Below are 21191 nucleotides of genomic sequence, written 5' to 3'. Positions count from 1 at the left end.
ACAGGACACTTGGGCCATGGCTAGACGCATGGGGGATCACGGAGGCAGGGAGGGATGATCCCTCCATTTCCCTGGGATTTTGCCCTACCCTTCTAGCCCGGTTTTTCCGTGGTCCCGGGCTGATCCCAAGACGCGACATGTGTGGCCAGGCGTTGCGGTTTGTCCCGGCTCCTTGCAAGTAACCACAACAAGCCAGGCACGGGGCACAGAGCTCCTCAGGAGCTCTGTGCTCATCATGGGGTGGGGTGGGGTGAGCAGGGAAATTATTATTTTTTTAAAAAAACTCATTGTTTCACCCGTCTCCTTTTAAAATTAAAACAAAATGGCGGCCGCGATATCGCGCTCCGCGTATAAATGAGGGCGACGATTTCGCGATCATAAAATCGCGAGATTGTCGCCCTTTCACCCCCTTGTCTAGCTGAGGCCTTGGTAGATCTCTGGGTGATTTGGAGTAGATTGGCAAGGGTTGCTGATACCCAATTAGTTGACGATTAGCAAGAAGGCAGGAGGTTTTTGAGAAACAGGACAGGGAAAGAAGAAGAGGAGAAATTGCAGCCCGTGACAACAGTGACGGGAAGGTTGACTCATTGAGGGAGGGAACCCATGGAGAGTGTCTTGCTCAAGTGCCCTCAGAAACCTGGGGTCAGCATGGTGGAGAGACACCAGAGACCAGCAGACACCACCCCAGATCTGGCAGTTGAGTGTATAATATTTCCTCTTTGCCTATGGATCCAAGGCTTATAGTCAAGCTTCCATGTCCAGTGGTGTGGTACGTTCTGAACTCCTGGTACTCCTCAGTCCCTCTTGCCACGCCCCCAAGGAGAGTCCAATAATGCAGGCAGCTGTGTTGATCCATATCAACAAACCAGTTCTAGCTATTTGCATCTCCACCTGAACCAGTTCATTTGTAAAGCTAATGCGTCTTAATTGCCCATTCAAGACCAGGCCACCCTAAAATACTTTGGATTATGCAAAGGAACAACATATTGTTTCTGGGGAAATTCATGTGCCCACCCCCAGCCCCGCCTCCAGCTATTGTGAGGATTGCAGCTAAACTCAGTGGGAACAGGGAAACCTGAATAGGGTGATAGAAAAGTGCCAGCACTATATCCCTCTGATCCCCGACTTTACTACAGCCCCAATAGGTTCTGTTCTCCAGACAGGGCCGGCCCTATCATTAGGTAGAGTGAGGCGGCTGCCTCAGGCAGCGGATTTTGGGAGATGGCAGCAAGGTGTTGGAGCAAAGAGTTGTTATGAACTGCCCTGTACTCCCTAACTTAGCCTGATGCCCTCAGGTGCAGGGGAGGATGCTGTTCCATCACCAGTGTGAAAGAAAGATTCAACGGCCAGACCAGTTGGCTTTGGACATGGAATGGGAGAGGGCTTGCTATTTGCCTCAGGCAGCAAAAGGCCCTGTTTCCAGTCAACACTCAGCAGAGACAGGGCAGGTTTATAAACAGATTCCTTTTATTGTTATTATTAACAACACATGGAAACATAACCTTCCCTTAGCAAAGCAAAGCAGTGTATGCAAACTTCTACATGCTTCAACAAACAGGCAGAGAAGATGGAACAAAGCCAGAGACACTCCCAGTGGGGCTGAACCACACTAGGCAAGTAGGGGAAACCAGATTATTCCATTACAGACCCCATAAAATATGTTTAATATAATTGCTGACAGCAGCAAGGGTTCTCTAGTGGCTTGTTGTTCATCACTGCTTCCTGGGGTTCACGCAGATGGGCTAAGCCTGATAAGTGACTACTAGTAGTAATCATCATCTCATTCTCAGGTTCATATCCTTAATCCAGGGAATTCAGGGCTTAGCCCATGAGATGATCTGGGTATATCTTCACAACAACCCTGTGAAGCAGGTTAGGCAGAGAGTTGCCCTGTTCAGATGACATGCTAAGCAACAGTAGTTAAGCATTTTGAGCTAAATATTATGGCTTAGCATGTCGTGTGACCCATGGTGGCTACATAACCATGGTTTAAACAAGCTCACTAACGATTCGCTGCAAAAGGGTAGTGGCCTAACCATGGTTTAGCATGTCATCTGAACAGGGGCCCTGTTCAGACGACACGCTAAGCCACAGTGGTTAAACGTTTTTAGCTAAGCATTATGGCTTAGCGTGTCATGTGAATCATTCTTAACCATGGCGGCTTTATAAACATGGTTTAAACACGCTCACTAACCATTCGCTGCAAAAGGGTTAATGGCCTAACCATGGCTTAGCATGTAATCTGAACAGGCCCACTGTGTAACAAATCACCCAAAGATCTTTATGGCCTAGTGGGAATTTGGCGTTCCTCTGCCCCCGGTGCAAGTCTGACACAATCTGCAACACCACACTGGGTCTCAATAAGTGCAGAAGCGAAAGGTGCACCTACTGTGGCTTCTGTCTCTTGGCAACCAGGCTCATAGCCTGGGAGGACAGCTAGAAATGGAAGTCCATCTCACAAACCCTATCTGCCTTCAAAATTTAGGCCTCAGTAAGTCCTGACAGGTGTATCCTTATCTACTCTGCAGTGATACCTATACGAGGTCGATGCAGAGCTGTTTTAGACAACATCCCTCGTACTCAGACGGTCCATCTTAATGCCACACTGAGAGGCAACACACCTAGCTAAAGATGTAATGTCTTCTTCTGCTCAGCTTTCCAGGATGGGAACGTCGCCAACGCCTTCAAACAAGGCCCTTACACCCTTATGGGAACCGAAAGGCCCGACCACCCAGCCTTCCCTCGTTGTGTTAGGAGCTGCCTTGGAGGCCAGGTTCTTTGCTTACACTGTGGATTCCTTGGCTACAGTCTGGGCCTGCTGACAGCTGTAAAGCCATTTAATGACACGGGCATTTCTCTCGATGACAGAGACTGAGGCGGGCAGCTTCTCTTCGGCAGACAGATCCTCTGCATTGTGGGAGGGACCGCCGTACTCGGAAGTGGCTGACCCCACACTCCCTACTAGCAGGCAGGGTGAACCAGTGTCCCAGCAACCTGGCTTGAACCTCTCCACTCCCAACACCTCCACCAGGTTCCGGTCCAGGCCACAGTAGTTAAAAAAGCGCTCTTTCTCTGAGAGAGGAAGCGAATAGCTCAGCCCCAGCTCTTTCTTGGAGTCTGTTGGGCATGAGCTTGAGGAGGGAGAAATGTGGTCCGTTTCCAGCTGGCAGGTGGACAGGGGTCCCTGACTTGGTTCAGAGCTGGCTAGGATGCCTACCGAACGGATTGTTCTCGTCTCCTCCTTCTCCGCCGGCACCCAGACCATGGAGGTCTCCTCTTGAGTCGCTTGAAGCTGTCCGTCTCCTAACACGCCCCGCGAGGAAGGGTGGCTGCTAAGTCCCTCTCTCAGGGGGCCCTGAAACAGCCACCTCACTAGGCCGTAGCCTTTGCTGTTCTCCTTGTTGACGGCCGAGCAGTCCCGTTTCTGCCGGTAGATGACGAGCGAGTCAGGCCTCAGCATGCGCCGGCCGCCCCCTCTCCGTGCTATGGGCGACTGAGGAGAAGGAGGCAACTTTTTGGGTCCGAGGCCATCCTGGCCTGCTGCCAAGCCTTGAGAGAACTCGCTGTGCTGGTGCAGGGTCAGCGGTCTTCTGCAGCAAGGGGAGGCCTGGAGGGTGTAGCAGAGCAACACGGGCTCTTGACGGCTGTTGATCACCTGCTGGGATTTGACGTATTTGGCCTTGTCCGCTTCTAGCCTTTCCACAGCACTTGGGGTTCGTCCTGTGCTGCTCACCTCCAGCTGCTTGCGGAGGTAGTCCGGCCCGCGGTTGAGCAGCCCGAGAGGAGAAAGTCCATCTCCTGGAGAAAGAGGCCTCATGTTTATACCCACCGTTTGGGTTTCAGTCTCAAGATCTCATGCAAGTGTCTAAACCGCCTTTGGAGGGACCGTTCCGTCAAACGGGGAAAGAGGCTGTGAGGTGAAAGCAATGACCGAGAATGTTGCCAGAGAGATGTCCAAAACAAGGCACTAATTAAAGTTGTTATGGTTTTGCCATTCGAGGTTCTGGCATCTCCTTCATAATCCACGGCAGAACTGTGGCTTAGGCAGGGCTGGAAAACCGTCTTTCTACTTCATGCCACAGTTCAGCCACGCTGGCAAGACGAGCGAAATTCCTTTTCTGTGAGTAGAGAAGCCGTTGGATGTCAACAGTTCAACAGTAGCCCTGGAAGCAGAGAGGGTGGTTGATTAATGAAATAATACAAGCCCAGAATGGAATCTATGGTAGGAAATGACTCTCGGAAGATGGGAACTGTTGGTGAATTCAGACAAGCCGTAAAATTACCCTCAGTGGTGATGCATGTTTCTTTTCCTCTTTTTAATGAGGTAAGCAGTTTACTGCTTTGACACACCACAGACATATGACAGATTCAGGAAATTGCCATATTCTGACTCATTACATTGGCCAGGACATAGGAAGTTGGACAGTAGTTACACAGCCTTCTCCAACTCAGTATTCTTCAGGTGTGTTGGACTATAACTCCCATCATCCTCACTCAGTGGTAAGGCACATGTTTCGCTTGCACAAGGTCCCAGATTAAATCCTTCATATTTCCAGTTAAAAGAACTTGTACAGCAGTGCTTGGAGAAACGCCAAAGCAATAACAACAACAACAATTTTATTTATTTATTTATTTATTTTTTACTCACCTCTCCCTTTGGATTTTGGCAATCCTCAAAATGGTACTAAAAAGGAAGGAACTTTAATAAAATAGCAAATTGTCCAACACATTTTAGTGGAACCCTTCCTAAGGGGCACAAGAATGTGAATTTCTGCTCTTTTGTTAGAGTTCTCTGCATTTTTCAGTCCCGTTTTGAGGCTTGCCTCTTCTTTTTCTTTCCTCTTTTGTATTTGGTGCTGGCCTCTTTTTCTCCCTCAGCTTGGAAAAATAGTCCGACCACTTCATCACCTCACCCCACCCCCCAAAAAGGGGAAAAATAAGATAGCTTTGTCATGGCTTCCACACACCGATGCCGCATCAACCTTGATGGTCTGAATTCAAGTTGCATGTTGAGCAAAGTAATGAAGGACAATTGTATATGGTCACGTTCACACACATCTGATCAGATGTAGTGAGCATAGCTTTATAGTAACTGACCGGCCATGTCTTTGTTAGGCAGATTGCTGGTTAATAACCCAGAATGGTCAACTGATGGGAGCAATTGGTTAGACTACACAGTCATCCAGAGATTTAGATAATCACATCTGGCCTGAAACATCCCCTCCCCTGCCCAATTCACAGCCTAAATGGCATTTCTGTCTAACTGTATTGTAGGTATTATCTCTATGCCTAACCCTATAGTATTGTTATTAAAATGTTATTTTATTTCATTAAAAGATAAATATTTATGGAGGGGAAAGAATTCACATCACCATTTGGTAGGACAATATAGATGACCAAGTCCCATGTGTTGGATGTGTTTAGCTCATAAAAGAGAGAATTAAGAGCTTTTCTACATAAGCCATTTATTGCAGGCTCATGATTGGCCACTCATGGATGTCTGCAGGTCCTTTACATGATGCCGTCATCCTTCAGGATGTCTCCTGTGCTTTTTCACAGTAATCTCGCTTTTTAAAAAAGAGATATTGCAGTATTCAAAATAATTGCAGCATTAATTTCACCACTAGATGGCACATTGCCCAGAGCGGAAGTTTTCAATTACAAATCACGTGGTCACCATTGGTCACCATCTAAAGAAGGTGATAGTAAACATGGAAAGACCCGAGGAAAAGAAAAGCCTGGTAAGAGTGCGTTTCTCCCCTTAATGTAGATGCAAAGCAATGGCTATCTTCAAATATTTGAAAGGGCCTTCCATCAAAGATGGAGCAAATTTGTACTCCATTGCTCCAGAGGGTAGAACGCAAATCAACAAGTTCAAATTCCAAGGAAGGGGCTTCTGGCTAAACATTCGGAAATACTTCCTGATGGTATGATAGGTCTGACAGTGAAATGGACTGCCTCATAAGGTGGTGGATAGGGTGACCATATGAAAAGGAGGACATAGCTCCTGTATCTTTAACAGTTGCATAGAAAGGGGAATTTCAGCAGGTGTCATTTGTATATATGGAGAACCTGGTGAAATTCCCTCTTCATCACAACAGTTAAAGGTGCAGGAGCTATACTAGAGTGACCAGATTTAACAGAGGGCAGGGCACCTGCACCTTTAACTGTTGTGATGAAGAGGAAATTTCACCAGGTTCCCCATATATACAAATGACACCTGCTGAAATTTCCGTTTCAATACAACTGTATTTTATATTATGGTTTTATACTGTTGTTTTATACTTGAATTGTCTTAATTTTGTAAACTGCCCAGACAGCTTCAGCTATTGGGCGGTATCGAAATGCAATAAATAAATAAATAAATAAATAAACTGTTAAAGCTACAGGAGCCCTGTCCTCCTTTTCATATGGTCACCCTAGTGGTGGACTCTCCTTGCTTAGAGGTTTTTAACCCAATGGAGGCTGGTGATTCTGATATTAGTGGGGTGGTGAATCCACTCCGGGTTTCAGTCATAACCAGTCCAAACCCTAAAGGAGTCGGAAGCACCTCCTTAGAGCTCTGGCTGGTTCTGACTGAAACCCGGAGCGGATTCACTGCCCCACTGATATTGGAGCCACCAACCTCCACTGTTTTAACCAGAGGCTGGATGGCCATCTATTAGGGATTCTGTAGCTATGGATTCCCTACACTGCTAGGGGTTGGACTAGATGACCTCTGTGGTCCCTTCCAGCCCTGTGATTCTATGACCAGCTCACAAAGGCAGGATCTACACTACTGCTTTAAAATGGTTTATAACAGTAGTAACTGTTGGGGCCCAGGACACACTCCATATACCGTTTTCAAAGTGTCATATCCTGGCCCAAGTCATTCCATGTAAACCGTGACCAATTTTTACTCGGTCAAACAGTCACCTGGAGTCAGCTGAAGTCTTGGAAGTGGATACTGGGGAAGGATTTAACTTTTGTCCCCCTGCACTGAAAGATCTGACATTTGAAAAAGCAGGTTAATGCACCTGCCCCGAGGTGCAGTCAAGGATTGAGAAGACAGGCAACAGGGCTTTAAGCGGGACCGATCACACCAGCCAAAGGAAATGCTGCTGGGCACATTGTCAAATGGACTCCGATTTTTGCGCTGCTGGAGTTCCAAAAGGAAGCCAAGCAGGAAAAAATAGAGGAGACGGCAACCTTATCTTTATGGACCCAGCCATCCCCAGAACAAAGCAAAACGCCACCAGCAGAAAAAAAGGAAAAGAAAAAAGGAGCAACCCTGTGCTCCCCTCCAGGCGGTCAGTTGTGAGAGGGAAGCCAAGGAGCCATGCCAGGGAAGCCAGGCCTGGGGCAGGAGGAAGGAGATGATGATAGCGGGTTGGAAAGGCGCAGAGGGTGTCTTTCACTCTCCTTCCCTTCCACGCAGCTTGGAATAAAAATCAAAACCTCCTAAAGGGTGGTGTGTGTGTTTTGGCCTGGGCTGGACCACAATGTCCGCTTCCTTCTCATATAGGGATGCCAAGAAATTTGGGGGATGCTTTTGAATAGGATAGCCAGCTTTAGATCTCCGGGCCAGGCCAGGACAGAACGTGAAGGAATCTGGTGGGTCTAGAGAAAGAGCAGGGGAGAAATATAGGGTGACCCTATGAAAAGGAGGACAGGGCTCCTGTATCTTTAACAGTTGCAGAGAAAAGGGGGTTTCAGCAGGTGTCATTTGTATATATGCAGCACCTGGTGAAATTCCCTCTTCATCACAACAGTTAAAGTTGCAGGAGCAATACTAGAGTGACCAGATTTAAAAGAGGGCAGGGCACCTGCAGCTTTAACTGTTGTGATGAAGAGGGAATTTCACCAGGTTCTCCATATATACAAATGACACCTGCTGAAATTCCTTTTCAATACAACTATTAAAGATACAGGAGCCCTGTCCTCCTTTTCATATGGTCACCCTAAGAAATATGGGAGGTCACCGGTTGGTGGAACCTGATAGGCTGAGTCCAGCAGTAAATCTAACAGTCCCAGTGGCTGAGTCTGGCAGAAGTTGGGCCTTTCTGGTCCCAGACCTGTTAAACCAGAGGCTAAGTTGACAATGCAGAACGGGGCGGGCTGTTGGGATTCGAACTGGGAGCCTTTGGTTCTGTGTGCGGCTGCTCCGTGCGACGAGCTACCAGAACCGCAACTTGAAACCTCTCCCTGAGCAGTGGAGGCTCTGGTATGGATCTGCCCAGCTTGGCTGCCCGTTGGGCCCTCCTGGACAGGAAGTGCTATAAAAAGACTTCCTGTTTGAGCTGAGGCCTTCCCTGAGCAACAGTGGTCTTCCTGGCTCTTGTAGTACTATGTGTCCTTTTGCTTTGACCCCCTGACTCAACTCCTGGCTCACCTCTGACAGCCTACAGCTCAGCCTTGACAGGCCAAGTTCTTGGCAGGGTCGGTATCAAGGGTAGGCATGATTAGGTGTCTGCCAAGGGACCACGCCCCTATAGGGACCCACTGATAAGAGTAGGGTGACCCTATGGAAAGGAGGACAGGGCTCCTGTATCTTTAACAGTTGTACTGAAAAGAGAATTTCAGCCAGGGTCATTTGTAAGCATGCAGCACCTGGTGAAAATCCCTCTTCATCTCAACGGGTAAAGCTGCAGGACCCCTGCCTAGTGTGACCAGATACAAAAGAGGACAGGACTCCTGCAGCTTTAATTGTTGTGATGAAGAGGGGATTTCACTAGGTGCTGCATGCATACAAAAGATACCTGCTGAAATTCCCTTTTCAGTACAACTGTTAAAGATACAGGAGCCCTGTCCTCCTTTTCATAGGGTCACCCTAGATAAGAGCCCCTTGGACTTTTTCCACCGTTGCTTCATTGCAACCTGCTTGTTCACTTGCCTCTCACTCTGACCCAGACAACTGTAGGGGTGGTGAGAAGGGAGGGGGAGGGGGAGATGCCATGGCCTCCTGGCTCCCTGGCTCTCTGCCTGTCAAGCAAGCCAGTGGTAAAAATGAGGAGAAAGAGGATGAGTGGCAAAATCAGATGGTGGCAGTGAGACGGTGGACTCACTGAGGTAGACTGAGGTAGAGTACAAACACATCTGTGGCCTCTTCAACAGGTTTGGTGCTGGCTATGCTGTGGTTGTTTCTGTTATCCCGATGGAACTTGAGTTACTGGGATTATTTAGGTTGGAGAAAAGGAGAGTAAAAGGGGAGACCTGGCAGGGGTGTACAAAATTATGCTCAGTGTGGAGAAAATGGAGAGACATTTTCCTCCCTCTTTCATAATACTAGAACCCAATGGGGGACACCCCATGAAGCTGACTGGAGGGAGATTCAGGGACAGATAAAAGGAAAGCTTTCTTTACACAGTGCAGAGTTAAAATTATGGAATTCGCTATGACAAGGTATAGTGATGGCCACCAATTTGGATGGCTTGAAAAGGGCGTTAGGTAAAGTCATGGAGGAGAAGGCTCTCAATGGCTACTAGCCCTGATGGCTATATTCTACCTTCAGCATCAGAGGCAGTATGCCTATGTACACCAGTTACTGGGGAACATGGGCACGAGGGTGCTGTTGCACTCATGTCCTGCTTGTGGGTCTCTGGCCAACGGCTGGTTGGCCACTGTGTGAACAGAATGCTGGACTAGATGGCCTCTTCATCTGATCCAGGATATCTCTTTGTATGTTCTTACAGTGACCTTTTCCTTTCAGGTTACTACTTCCTATTCCGAAAGCATTTTCCCCTAGCTAATTTTGGAGGGTGTGCAAAAACCCCAAACAACCCCGATGTATTCAAAGAATAGGCCTGCAACCAAAAAGAGTTTTGAAAGGACAAGACCCCGGCTAGTTAATAATTCTCTGCACTCAGGAAGATGCTAAATGGGGGTCTGTCACGGCAAAGGACCACAGGTCTTTCCATTAAAAAAACACACCTCCCTCACAATGCGTTTTCTTCACTTTCCCCCTCACCACTAGCAATTGATCTTCGGTTCAGCTGAAAACAAAAGGGACATGCCCGAACAAGGGGGCAGGAGCTGGCAGGGCAATAAATCAGAGAATGACGTGATAAATCAAAGAATGGCTTGACTGTGTGAGAAAGGCACTGGAGTCCAAAATGGAGGTGGCAAATGCCTCCTGCCTGCCCCCCCCCCCCCGCCAGCTCCCCTTCAAAGAAATCACAGATGGTTACTTTTATACTTCGAAGGAAGATACAAATGGTCCTTCAAGAGCCACTGAATCACCCCGGGGGTGGGGGAAACAGTCAAAACCAAGAGAGAGCTAAACGGGATTCACATCAAATTTTGGGCACTTGCAAAGCCATTTGTCTCTGGGAAATGCAACCGGTATTTCCAAACACATTTCAGAGTTCTTAACCAGCACCACCAGCACCTCCACCACACACGCTCACACATGCTCACACACCACAACCAAGCCCATGTGGCTGCTTGCTACAGGCAAATAATTTGTACATGTAGTAAAAACACTAAAGTTTTCGTAAGCGCTGTTAGGAACTGCAGAAAAGGGCAACTCCAAGGATCTAGGGACTGGAGTATCTCCCCTGTGAGGGAAGGCTGCAACAGCTGGGATGGTTTAACTTGGAAAAAAGGAGGCTGAGGGGAGACATGATAGAGGGGTACAAAATTATGCATGGTGTGGAGAACGTGGAGAGAATGTCCTGGCCACCAATTGGGATGGCTTTAGAAGGGAGTGAGATAAACTCCTGAAGGAGAAGGCTATCAATGGCTAATAGTCTGGATGATTATGTGCTACCTCTAGCATCAGAGGCAGTACGCCTATATACACCAGTTGCTGGGGAACATGGGTGGGAGGGTGCTGATGCACTGAGTCCTGCTTGTGGGTCCCTGGTCGACAGCTGGCTGGCCACTGTGTGAACAGAGTGCTGGATTAGATGGATCCTTGGACTGATCCAGCAGGGCTCTTATGTTCTTATGAACGCAGGGAACTGCCTTATAGACTGTCTCTCTAATCCAAAATTGCTTGTTGTTTTGACCGGCAATTGCTCTCCAAGGTTTTAGGCAGTCATCCTGCTCAGCACCTGATACCTGAGAGAGTTTTAACGGGAGATTCTGGGCATTGAACATGGGTCCTTCAGTATGCAAAGCAAGTGGGATCCCTTTCCTAAAATGTCCCCCCCCCCCAAAGCTACGGCTCCTCTTTTCCCTGGGTTGCACAGGCTTGTCTGGGAATTGAACCCAGCACCTTTTGCACCCAAAGTGAGAATCCTGCCTCTGGGTCAACATACCCTGTTGATCTTGGCTTTGTAGCCTCATTCTCTTCCTTTAGCCATGCGTCTCCTGACACGTTGTTGCCCCTTTCTTGTCAGAAAAAGTTATGAAGCAATATTATAAAACAAAGGTACATCTGAGCACGTACAGAATGTAGTTTCCCTCGCAGTCGAACCCCTGGTTGCCTTCCAGAGGTGACGGTGGGGCTCCCATGCACCACTGCAAGCCCCAGGATATATCTTTTTCAAAGCTAAGCCTTATGTAGGCATATCCTTTCCTCGTTTTATCCACTCAGTTTCACCACTGGGGTGTGTGTGTGTGTGTGTGTGTGTGAGAGAGAGAGAGAGAGAGAGACAGACAGACAGACAGACAGACAGACAGACAGACAGACAGACAGACAGACAGACAGCCTCTTGTGGATCTGAATAACAGTACTTGAATTATGGGGGAAAGGGCAAAATCCTTTAAAGAGGCACCCTTAAGGAAGTTCTCACAAAGGCTGAGCTGCTCTCCTGTGCCTCCCCACTCCCCACAATTCAAGCACTTCTTCATTTTACCACTAGTATCTTAGAAGTACTTTTGATCAAGGGACAAGAACCTTGCATCAGCTTGTGGCATAGAACATATGAGCCTGGTTAAATCTGTATAAAGGGCACTGTGTATAGACAAAGTTCCTGCTTTTGGGCCAGATCAGCACTAAGCAGAATATAACACTTTGAAAGTGGTTTGAAAACGCTATACGGAATGTGTCCTGGGCAGTTGTCAATACCGTTATAAACCATTAAGTCGTGTAGATCCTGCATTACATTCCTTCCAACTGCAAGCAACTATCTATATCTATATCCCTAAATCATCTCTATATCTAAACACACACACAAAATATACTTACTAATAGCAGACTCATTCCCGGAGTGCCAGGCCTTACGTAGCCAAAACCAGTGGAGGCTGGTGGCTCTGATATCAATGGTGTGTTGAATCCTCTACAGGTTTCAGTCAGAACTCTAAAGGAGTTCTCCAAGGTGACTGAAACTTGGAGCGGATTCACGGTCCCATTGACATCGCGGTCACCAGCCTCCACTGCCATCCACAAACATGAGGGACATATCAGCAGCTTCAGGGGAGCCCCAAAATTTGCATAAGTACAAAAAAATCTTTAGGGGGGGCATGTAAAAGGGGATCCCACAAAAAATAGCGCAATGAAAACTGAGCTGGCTCAGTGGCCACAAAACCCTGGCTGACTGTTAAAGAGGTGGTGGGAAACCAAATGGGAGGGGGGAGGAATGGAACCCTGAACGGAAACACTCCATGCTGCAACATTTTGATGCAGCTCGCTTGTATCAGCTAATATTTCAGTGTTCCTTACATAAAACTGGAGTAGGGAACAGAAATACAATTGAATTCCCCCAAGCTTTTCCCAACCTGCAGTGGGGGCTGGTGGTTCCCATGTCAGTGGGTTTCAGTCAGAACTCTAAAGGAGCTATCCAAGGCCTTCACTGCCAACCTGGTGCCTTCCAATTTGGAGAAAGCTAGGTTTTTCCTAGCCCCAACTTGGCTATTATCCAACTGTCTTATTTACCCGACTCTTATCTAGTGTAATGTCTTCTTAGTGCAATGTAAGCAGGATTGACATTAATTAGTTAATGCAAAATGATTGGTGTAATTAATGTAAATGTAATCAAGGCACTCACTAATCCAAGAATCTTCTGGGAGAGTTGGAGCTTCAACCGTTTTGCTTAAAACCGATCGGACATTTCAATGTCAAATGCGCAGCAGCCAGCGTTTGCATTTGATTTTTAGAATTCGCCTTCCACTCCCATCCCCGGTTTGCCAATACGGAACAAGTGGCAAGTGAAAGACTCATTGGGGTGTCTGGGGTGAAATGATTCCTGGCGCATCTGACCCCGTGTTGCCAACCCAGGCTGGATGCAGATCTCAGAAGGCAGCTCTGACCTCACAGCTACTGCAGACGGGTTGAGTAACGGCCTGGCTACTTGAGACATCCAGATGTGTGAACACAAGTTTAGTCCTTGCACAACCCTGCTTGCGCCAGCCCCGTTGCCAAGAGGCGAGGAAGCTGCACGCTGTCCCCATTGCTTAATCCCTTTTAGGAAACAGACCAGCCCTTTCCTGACCCGTCTTCTCCACCCTCCCTTGTCCCTCACCCCACTGCCCTTCCCTTCCCTTCCATCCTGTGCACTTTTTTGAGTTTTGCCCAGTGTTTGCACACACTCTTGGGGCCGGCATCAAGGGAAGGCATGGTTGGGCACCTGCCGAGAGTTCACACCCTATTAGGGACCCACTAACAAGAGTGACCATATGGAAAGGAGGACCAAGCTCCTATAACTTTGTATAAAAAGGGGAATTTCAGCAGGTCTCATTTGTATGCACACAGCACCCGGTGAAATGCCCTCTTCATCACAACAGTTAAAGCTGCAGGAGCCCTGCCCTCTTTTGTATCTGGTCACTCTAGGCAGGGCTCCTGCATCTTTACTGTTGTGATGAAGAAGGTCCATCCAATCCAGCACTCTGTTCACACAGTGAGCAACGAGCTGTCGGCCAGGGAACCACAAGCAGGACATTGTGCAACAGCACCATGTTCCCCAACAACTGCTTCAGAGGGAGAAACGCTGTTCCACCAAGACTGAGCTATTCCACCTGCTCCTCCCCCCCCCACCTGGAGACATTAAAAGCAAGGCTGGAGCTGAAGTTTGGGAGGTGCTGCTTCTGGGAGAGAAACATTCCAACCAAGTTATTTCCCCCCTTATCTGCTCTCTTTTACTATAAACTTGTATTTAGTATACTTTTGAATATTATTATGATATTGCTGATTAGTATATTGTTAAATATTGTTGTAGTTTTAATTTTTGTAATCCACCCAGAGAGCTTCAGCAATTGGGCGGTATAAAAATGCAATAAATGAAAAATGGAATGAAATGAGATTTCACCAGGTGCTGCATGCATACCAATGACACCTGCTGAAATTCCCTTTTCAATTCAACTGTTAAGGATACAGGAGCCCTGTCCTCCTTTCCATATGGTCCCCCTAGGTCCAGACAATGGTGGTGGTGGTAAGGAGGTGCAAGAGAGGGCCACGGCCTACTTGCTCCCTGGCTCTCTGCCTGTCAAGCAAGCAAGTGGGCGCAATGATGAAAAACAGGATGAGGAGCAAGAGAAGCTCATGGCAATGGCCGTAAGAAGGGAGTCTCACTGAGGTCGATGCTCTGGTCTTGTGGTGGTACCAACAGACTGTACCACACAAGCACATATGGGGCCTCTTCAACAGGTTTGGCTGTCGTTTCCCAGCATGCCATGGGAGTAACACCATGTGATCAAATCACGATTCACATATGTTGGCACGTCATCTTACAAATATACGTAAGTCAATGTTTTAGCTTGACACAGGAGCCAGTTGTGGTTGCCGGCCAACTCCAGGCCAGGAGACACCTGGCTCTTAGGGTACAGTTTGGTCTTTTATGAGTTTTAAATGGTTTTAAGAGATTTAGCCCAGAGCTACAACACCTGGAGCCAGCGCTGTTCTTGGTGATATATCAGGAACAAGCATGCATGGATCTCTGTACCAACATAGAAGTTGTGGGCCCTAGGAAAGAACCCGTTCCCCATGTACCGCTTCCACGTGACACCCCTTTCCATATCTTGGGGCTCCTGACAACTTCCCATCTTCTCTTCTCTCTTCCCAAAAGAAGGACTGAAGCAATGGACCATTTTCTTATCTTCGCTTCCTCGTGCGAACAAGTAGAAAAGGGTTGACTTGCCTGTGGTTCTGACCAAACTAAAGAAAGCCTACCCCCTAAGCATTAAAAGCCAACGCCTGCTTTCCACCTGATGCAAATAGCATCCGCATCTGCTCCCTAAATTCAGATTTGGACTGTGAGAGGGGTAAAGGGTTAAAATGCCCCTCCCTCCATGGCCTAAACCCAGATCAGGGGGAAGCGACTCATTTTGTTTTTTTTAAAAAAAACAGCATCCACGCAACTACGACTTGTGGGAAGACTTGTGGGAAGACTGCCACATCTGTTTCGTCTTTAGGTATTTATATAGCATCTTCCCCACTGCTCAAAGACGTTCAAAGAAGTGCAATCCTTGTAACAAACCTGTAAAGTGGACTGTAATGTTTATCCATTAAGTGGGGAGAAGCAGAGGTTGAAAGATAACAGCGGCTTACAGAAGTGAATCTACTCAGTGAATTCAGAGGCAAGGTGAGATTTGAACCAGCGACTTCCGGGTGGCACCGTTCCCTTTCTTCAGCACAACTACAAGGAAACTAAGGGCAACTGGAAACACTTCAGCCCGCTTGGGATTTGAAGAACGCAGGCTGATCGGATTCTAAGCCAGCTCAGCCAGTCACTGGAGCTTTGCATCTGGGCAAGGGAAAAGGTGTTCTAAATCTCAGTTTATATAAAGACCTCAAGAAACGAGACTGGGATTATGTACCGGTCACGCACGAAACAGGCACCACAAAGAGCGTCATAAGACTTGGAAGGGAATCCATGGAACATCCAAACCCACCTCCCTCGGCTTAAAAAATAAGACAAAACAGGATCTCTAGGGCAGGGGTCTGTGACCTAAGGCCCTCCAGATGTTGTTGGACTCCAATTTCCACCAGCATGGGCAGGGATAATGGGAGGTGTAGCCCAACAGCATCTGGAGGGCCAAACGTTCCCCACCCCCAATGTAAGGAAGTGCTCTCTGGTTGGCTTTTGCTGCAGAGTTTCAGTCAAAGAACTCTCCACTGATCATGAATCCACCAACAGCAACACCTGGGTTCAAAGACCTAGAGACTAACACCCCATCTACCAGAATTAAGGGTCACTTTACACACTATGCTTAGGTAATGTCTCAGTGGAATAACTAGGGAGGAACCATAGCTCCGTGGTAAAGCATATACTTCACATGTAAGAAGGTCCCTGGTTCAGCCTTGGCATCTCCACTGGAAAAAGCATGTCTTTGAAAGGGACCTTTGAATGAAGCCTTCAAGCAGGCTGAACATTTACATATGACATCCTCCAGCAGCTATCAGATGATGTTGCAGCATGCTGGTGGGGCCCAACACTGACGCCACATAGGATGGCCATATATCTTCTTTTACAGAGGGTAGTCCTCTGTTTGAAGGGCTGAGCTGTCCAAGTCCAATACAGAACCGTCAGCACTGTTGTCCATCCACAGTTGGCACCTGGACAGCAGGCTGAGCAGTAGGCACAGAGGTCACCTGGTCACAGTTGTCCATAGTATAGTGAGATGGACTGTATTGTTATCTAAGTTATCGACCATGTTCAGATGACACGCTACGCCATGGTGGTTAAGCATTTTGAGTTAAACATTATGGCTTAGCAAGTTGTGTGAACCATTCCTAACCATGGTGGCTGGCTACAAAATCATGGTTTAAGCACAGTTTAATCGCTAACCATTGCTGCAAAAGGGTTAGTGGCCTAACCACAGCTTAGCGTGTTGTCTGAACAGGCCCATCGTAATTATTTATACAGTTGCATCTATACATATAAATTAGCATGTGCGCGTTTTATGTAAGTCAGAGTTGTCTCTTGTCCTCTTTTTGGGTGATGTATTTCCTCTTTTCCAGCAAGTCATAAGTGGCCAATCTAAGGAGTGCACTTTGCCACCCCCCTCCTGCCCTCAATACTGCAGCTAGCCCTGACTTCATATGTTCAGAAGTGTTAACACAAGAAGAGCCTTGCTTGATCAGACCAGAGATCCATCTAGTCCAGCATTCTGTTCAAACAGTGGCCAACCAGCTGCCCACAGGAAACTCACAGACAGGACATGAGTACAAAACCACCCTCCCACCCATGTTCCCCAGCAACTGGTGTACATAGGCATACTGCCTCTGATACTGGAGGTATTATATAGCCATTAGGATTAGTAGCCATTGATAGTCTTCTCCTCCATGACTTTGTCTAACCCCCTTTTGATGCTATCCAAACTGGTGGCCAACATCTCTACATTTTATGGTAGGAAATTCCATCCTCTATGCACTGTGTTCCTCTTATCTGTCCTGAATCTCCCAGCGATGAGCTTCATGGGATGATCTCGGCTTCTAATGTTGTGAGAGAAGGAAAGAAAACAACTCCCGATCCGTTTTTTATCCACTAAGGTCTACCTAGTCCAGCATTGCGTTCAAACTGTGGCCAACTAGCTACATGTGGGAAACCTACGAGGAGGACATGAATGCAATAGCATCCTCCACCCATGTTCCTCATCAACTCGTGTATGTAGCCGTATCACCTCTGATCTTGGAGGTAGCCATCAGGATTGTGATAACCTTCTCCATGAAATAGTCTTAATCCAAATTAGTGGCTATCATCACTACATGTTGTGGTACCCATTCCATACTCCATAACTATGCACAGTGTTCCTCTTTTCTGTCATGAATCTCCCACCAATGTCTTTGTGGGATGACCCCGGGTTTTAATGTTAGGAGAAAAGGAGGAAAATTTCTCCCTCTCTATTTTCTCCACACCATGCCTAATTTTGTACATCTCTAACATGTCTCCTCTTATTCACTATTTTCCCCAAATCAAACAGTCCCAAACTTTGTAACCTTTCCTCACAGGGGAATTTAACACCTAAAGTATTAAGAAAGCATACACCTAATCATGAAATGTATTAACAAGACAAACTCATGTTAGGAAATACAGATCTTAAAGAGGGCCACTCAGAGGGCTGGGGTGTGCAGTAGCGCCCTGTCGGTTGCACCCTCAGTGGCAAATTTCAAACCCACATTTGCTGCCACATAATGTGTGGAATGACATGACAGCACTCTTCAAATACTTAAAAGGTTGCCACACAGAGGAGGGCCAGGATCTCTTCTTGATCCTCCCAGAGTGCAGGACATGGACCTCCTGACTGTTAGAGCAGTACGACAATGGAACCAGTTACCTAGGGAAGTGGTGGGCTCTCCCACACTAGAGGCATTCAAGAAGCAGCTGGACAACCATCTGTCAGGGATGCTTTAGGGTGGATTCCTGCATTGAGTGGGGGGTTGGACTTGATGGCCTTATAGGCCCCTTCCAACTCTACTATTCTATGATTCTATGACCCTAAAAGGAGACCCATGTCCTGGTCACTGCAAGGGTCAAACAGACAGCTTTTTCTAAGGGAAAAAAATAAATAAATCCTCCTCCAGGCTACAAAACAAGTCCCAAATTACCGCTGAACTTTTGCCTCTCAAATCCACAGCTATAAATAAGCATGCCTGGAGCTGTACTCACCCTCCTCCCTGGGACACACCCTCCAAAGATGGCTCTTAACTACAGGGCAGCCTTGACCAAATAGAATATCTACAGGCTGAACTCAACCGCCACACAAGCTGGAGAAGACTCCCCAAAGCCACAGCCCAGACTGCCGGCTGCTGCTAACAACAGGGAAAGGCCTGCCAGCTCAGGAGAAGGTTCGGAGAGTTGGTTCTAGAACGGGACAATGTTGGCCTGTAACAGCGAAAACAAAACAGGGTCCCGTTGGCACTTTACAGGTTGACAAGGCTATTGCTGCAGGCAGATGCTTTTGCAGGTCAAAGCCCCGTTTGTCACATAGAAACATCCATCCCTTGGTCCCTCTAGCCCAGTTTTGTCGACACTGACTGGCAGCGGCCCTCCAGATTTTCAGGCAAGGTTCAGTTCAATTTAATCTTCATTTGCTTAAAACCAAGGGTCAACGCAAAACAGAAGAGAGAAAGAAAGAGAAAACCCCAAACAAATCCACTATAGGGAATCAGTTAAAAAAAAATCCATCACACACACACACACACACACACACACACACACACACACACACACACACACACACACAATTCTAATTTTAAAAGCAGCTATTGCAAATAATGAAACTTGGCACGTAACGTATTTGTTCTGGTCAGCTGCAAGCATACAAGTTCTCTCAAAATCTGACATCTCAGGACAAGAAAGTGGGCAGTATAATAAATAATGACAAATATCCTCCACCTCCTGCTCCCACAGATGCAGAAATACGGGACTTTTTCCTAGCCCTACCTGGAGAAGTCGGGAATTGAATCTGGGGCCTCGTTCAGGCAAAGCTGGTGCTCAGTCACTGAACTACGACTCCTCCCTAAGATGTAGAAAATGTTATCTTCACATTTATGAAGCGGGATCTTGGGCACTTCCAGACGGAGAGGTCTTGGTGCTACCGATCAGAAGGTATTGTGCAGCTATACCGTCTTTTCCTCCTTGGTGGAGGGTGCTTCCAGACGAAGCTTTTAAGGTGCCACTGCCCGGCCCTGCCTCGTTCACGGAATTTTACGCGGAATCCAGGCATCGTCATCGTCTTCTTCAGCCCAGGACCCTCCCCCATGTTTTCCTGACCTCTGCTTCAGTCTCTTCTCGTTCCACAGAAAATCCACCAAGAAAGAAAAGACAGAATAGCACCATCGCCTCCCAATAGTATTGCTAGATGCCCTCCGGCTGGAAGCACCTGAGTTGTCTGCAGTAAGGGAAAAGATGGAAGAAGCAGTGGGAAAACTCAGGATTTCAAGAGCTATTAATTATTATTATTATTATTATTATTATTATTATTATTATTATTATTTACATTTATATACCGCCCCATAGCCGAAGCTCTCTGGGCAGTTAACAAAAGATTAAAACACCGAACATTAAAAACCAATATACAAAATTTAAAACCATAAAAACAGATTACATACAATATACATTAAAAACAACTATTCTGGGTCAGTTAAACTCAACATATGCTGTTAAACGCCGGAGAGAAGAGAAAAGTCTTGACCTGGCGCTGAAAAGATAACAGCCTCATCGGGGAGATTGTTCCACAATTGGGGGGCCACCACTGAAAAGGCCCTCTCCCTTGTGGAAGACGATATGTCTGAACAGCATACACACCAATTTTGTGAATATAACAGGACGATGGCGTGACGGGAACCTCATCTGGAAGCATCCTGAGTCCACAAATATTTATGCCAAAATGCATCTGTTAGGCTCTACAGCAGCCTTCGCCAACCTGATGCCCTACAGCTCCTGCCATGACTGACCACTGGCCTTGCTGGCTGGGGCTGATGGGAATTGAAGTCCGAAACATCTGGAGGGCACCGGGTTGGGAGAAATTGCATTGGAGCACCATAAAACTCCTTTTTACCTTTTCTCCTAGAGATGGAAGATCTGTGGTCCATCCACATGCGTCACACACAGACACACACATGCACGCACACGCACACTGGAAGAGGCTCCCCACAATTAACTATTAACACACACACACACTTTAGCAGAAAACATCCACCACTAGCATCATGGATCTGGCTGTGGAAGGACTGGGCCAGGGAGGGGGCAGCCATCCCCAACCTGGTAAGCCATCCAGATGCATTGGACTAGAGGCAAGTATGACTATCCCCAATGAGACACTCACCTTCCTGCTGCCCTGGCCAAAGGCATGGCCCTACATCCAAGCAGAAGCAGAAGCACCTCCAGGCCAGCAAAAAAACACCCTCTTAGACAGACAAGCAAAGTCAACATAGCACCGCCTGCAGCCCTCTGGCTGATATATATATATATAATTCACAGACTGTCCGGGCAGGAAGACACAGACCTCCTCCTTCGTCCTGCCTTAACCCCTTCTGCACTAAGCTGCCCCTGCCTGCTGCCAATAACCCTTTCCATGCCGCAGACTAGCCTCTCTCCTTCCTCCCAAAGCCTTCCCATATTTCAGCCAGAAGCAGCATTAACCCTTTGCTTCCCACTCTCTTTCGAGCTGCGCTCGTGTAACCCCCCCCTTAATTGCAAGTTGGAGATAATCATACCTCCATGCTTGACGGGGCTCTTCTTCTAAAGTGTAGAGTATGATTAGGGCAACCATCACTTTGAACATTTCAACCGGTACTAGGTATCACACTCCTTCCAATACTGAGCTCAGTTGGTGAGTGTTAACAGAAATGAAGATTAAAATGGAGCCTCTGAGAAAGGGCTAAGGGA

The 21191-nt window shown here is 47.3% G+C and overlaps 1 protein-coding gene across 1 annotated transcript; it reads right to left on the bottom strand.

The window, feature by feature from the left end:
- Positions 1 to 1473: 1473 nt before the first annotated feature.
- On the bottom strand, positions 1474 to 20714 carry FAM110D (family with sequence similarity 110 member D). Its single transcript, XM_063139901.1, has 2 exons — positions 20629 to 20714; positions 1474 to 4163 (listed from the first exon to the last, which is right to left on the bottom strand). The coding sequence occupies exon 2, from the start codon at positions 3815 to 3817 to the stop codon at positions 2783 to 2785; it is 1035 nt and encodes a 344-aa protein (XP_062995971.1). The 5' UTR covers positions 3818 to 4163; positions 20629 to 20714; the 3' UTR covers positions 1474 to 2782.
- Between the last annotated feature and the right edge of the window lie 477 nt (positions 20715 to 21191).

The sequence above is a fragment of the Elgaria multicarinata genome, chromosome 13 (assembly GCF_023053635.1).
Source record: "Elgaria multicarinata webbii isolate HBS135686 ecotype San Diego chromosome 13, rElgMul1.1.pri, whole genome shotgun sequence".
Lineage (NCBI taxonomy): Eukaryota > Metazoa > Chordata > Lepidosauria > Squamata > Anguidae > Elgaria > Elgaria multicarinata.
The sequence above is the reverse complement of the archived record's forward strand: the minus strand, read 5'-3'. Positions and strand labels throughout refer to the sequence as shown.

Bases quoted from the DNA above. Each gene is read 5' to 3' on its own strand.
- FAM110D (XM_063139901.1), bottom strand. From the start codon at position 3,817: ATGAGGCCTCTTTCTCCAGGAGATGGACTTTCTCCTCTCGGGCTGCTC.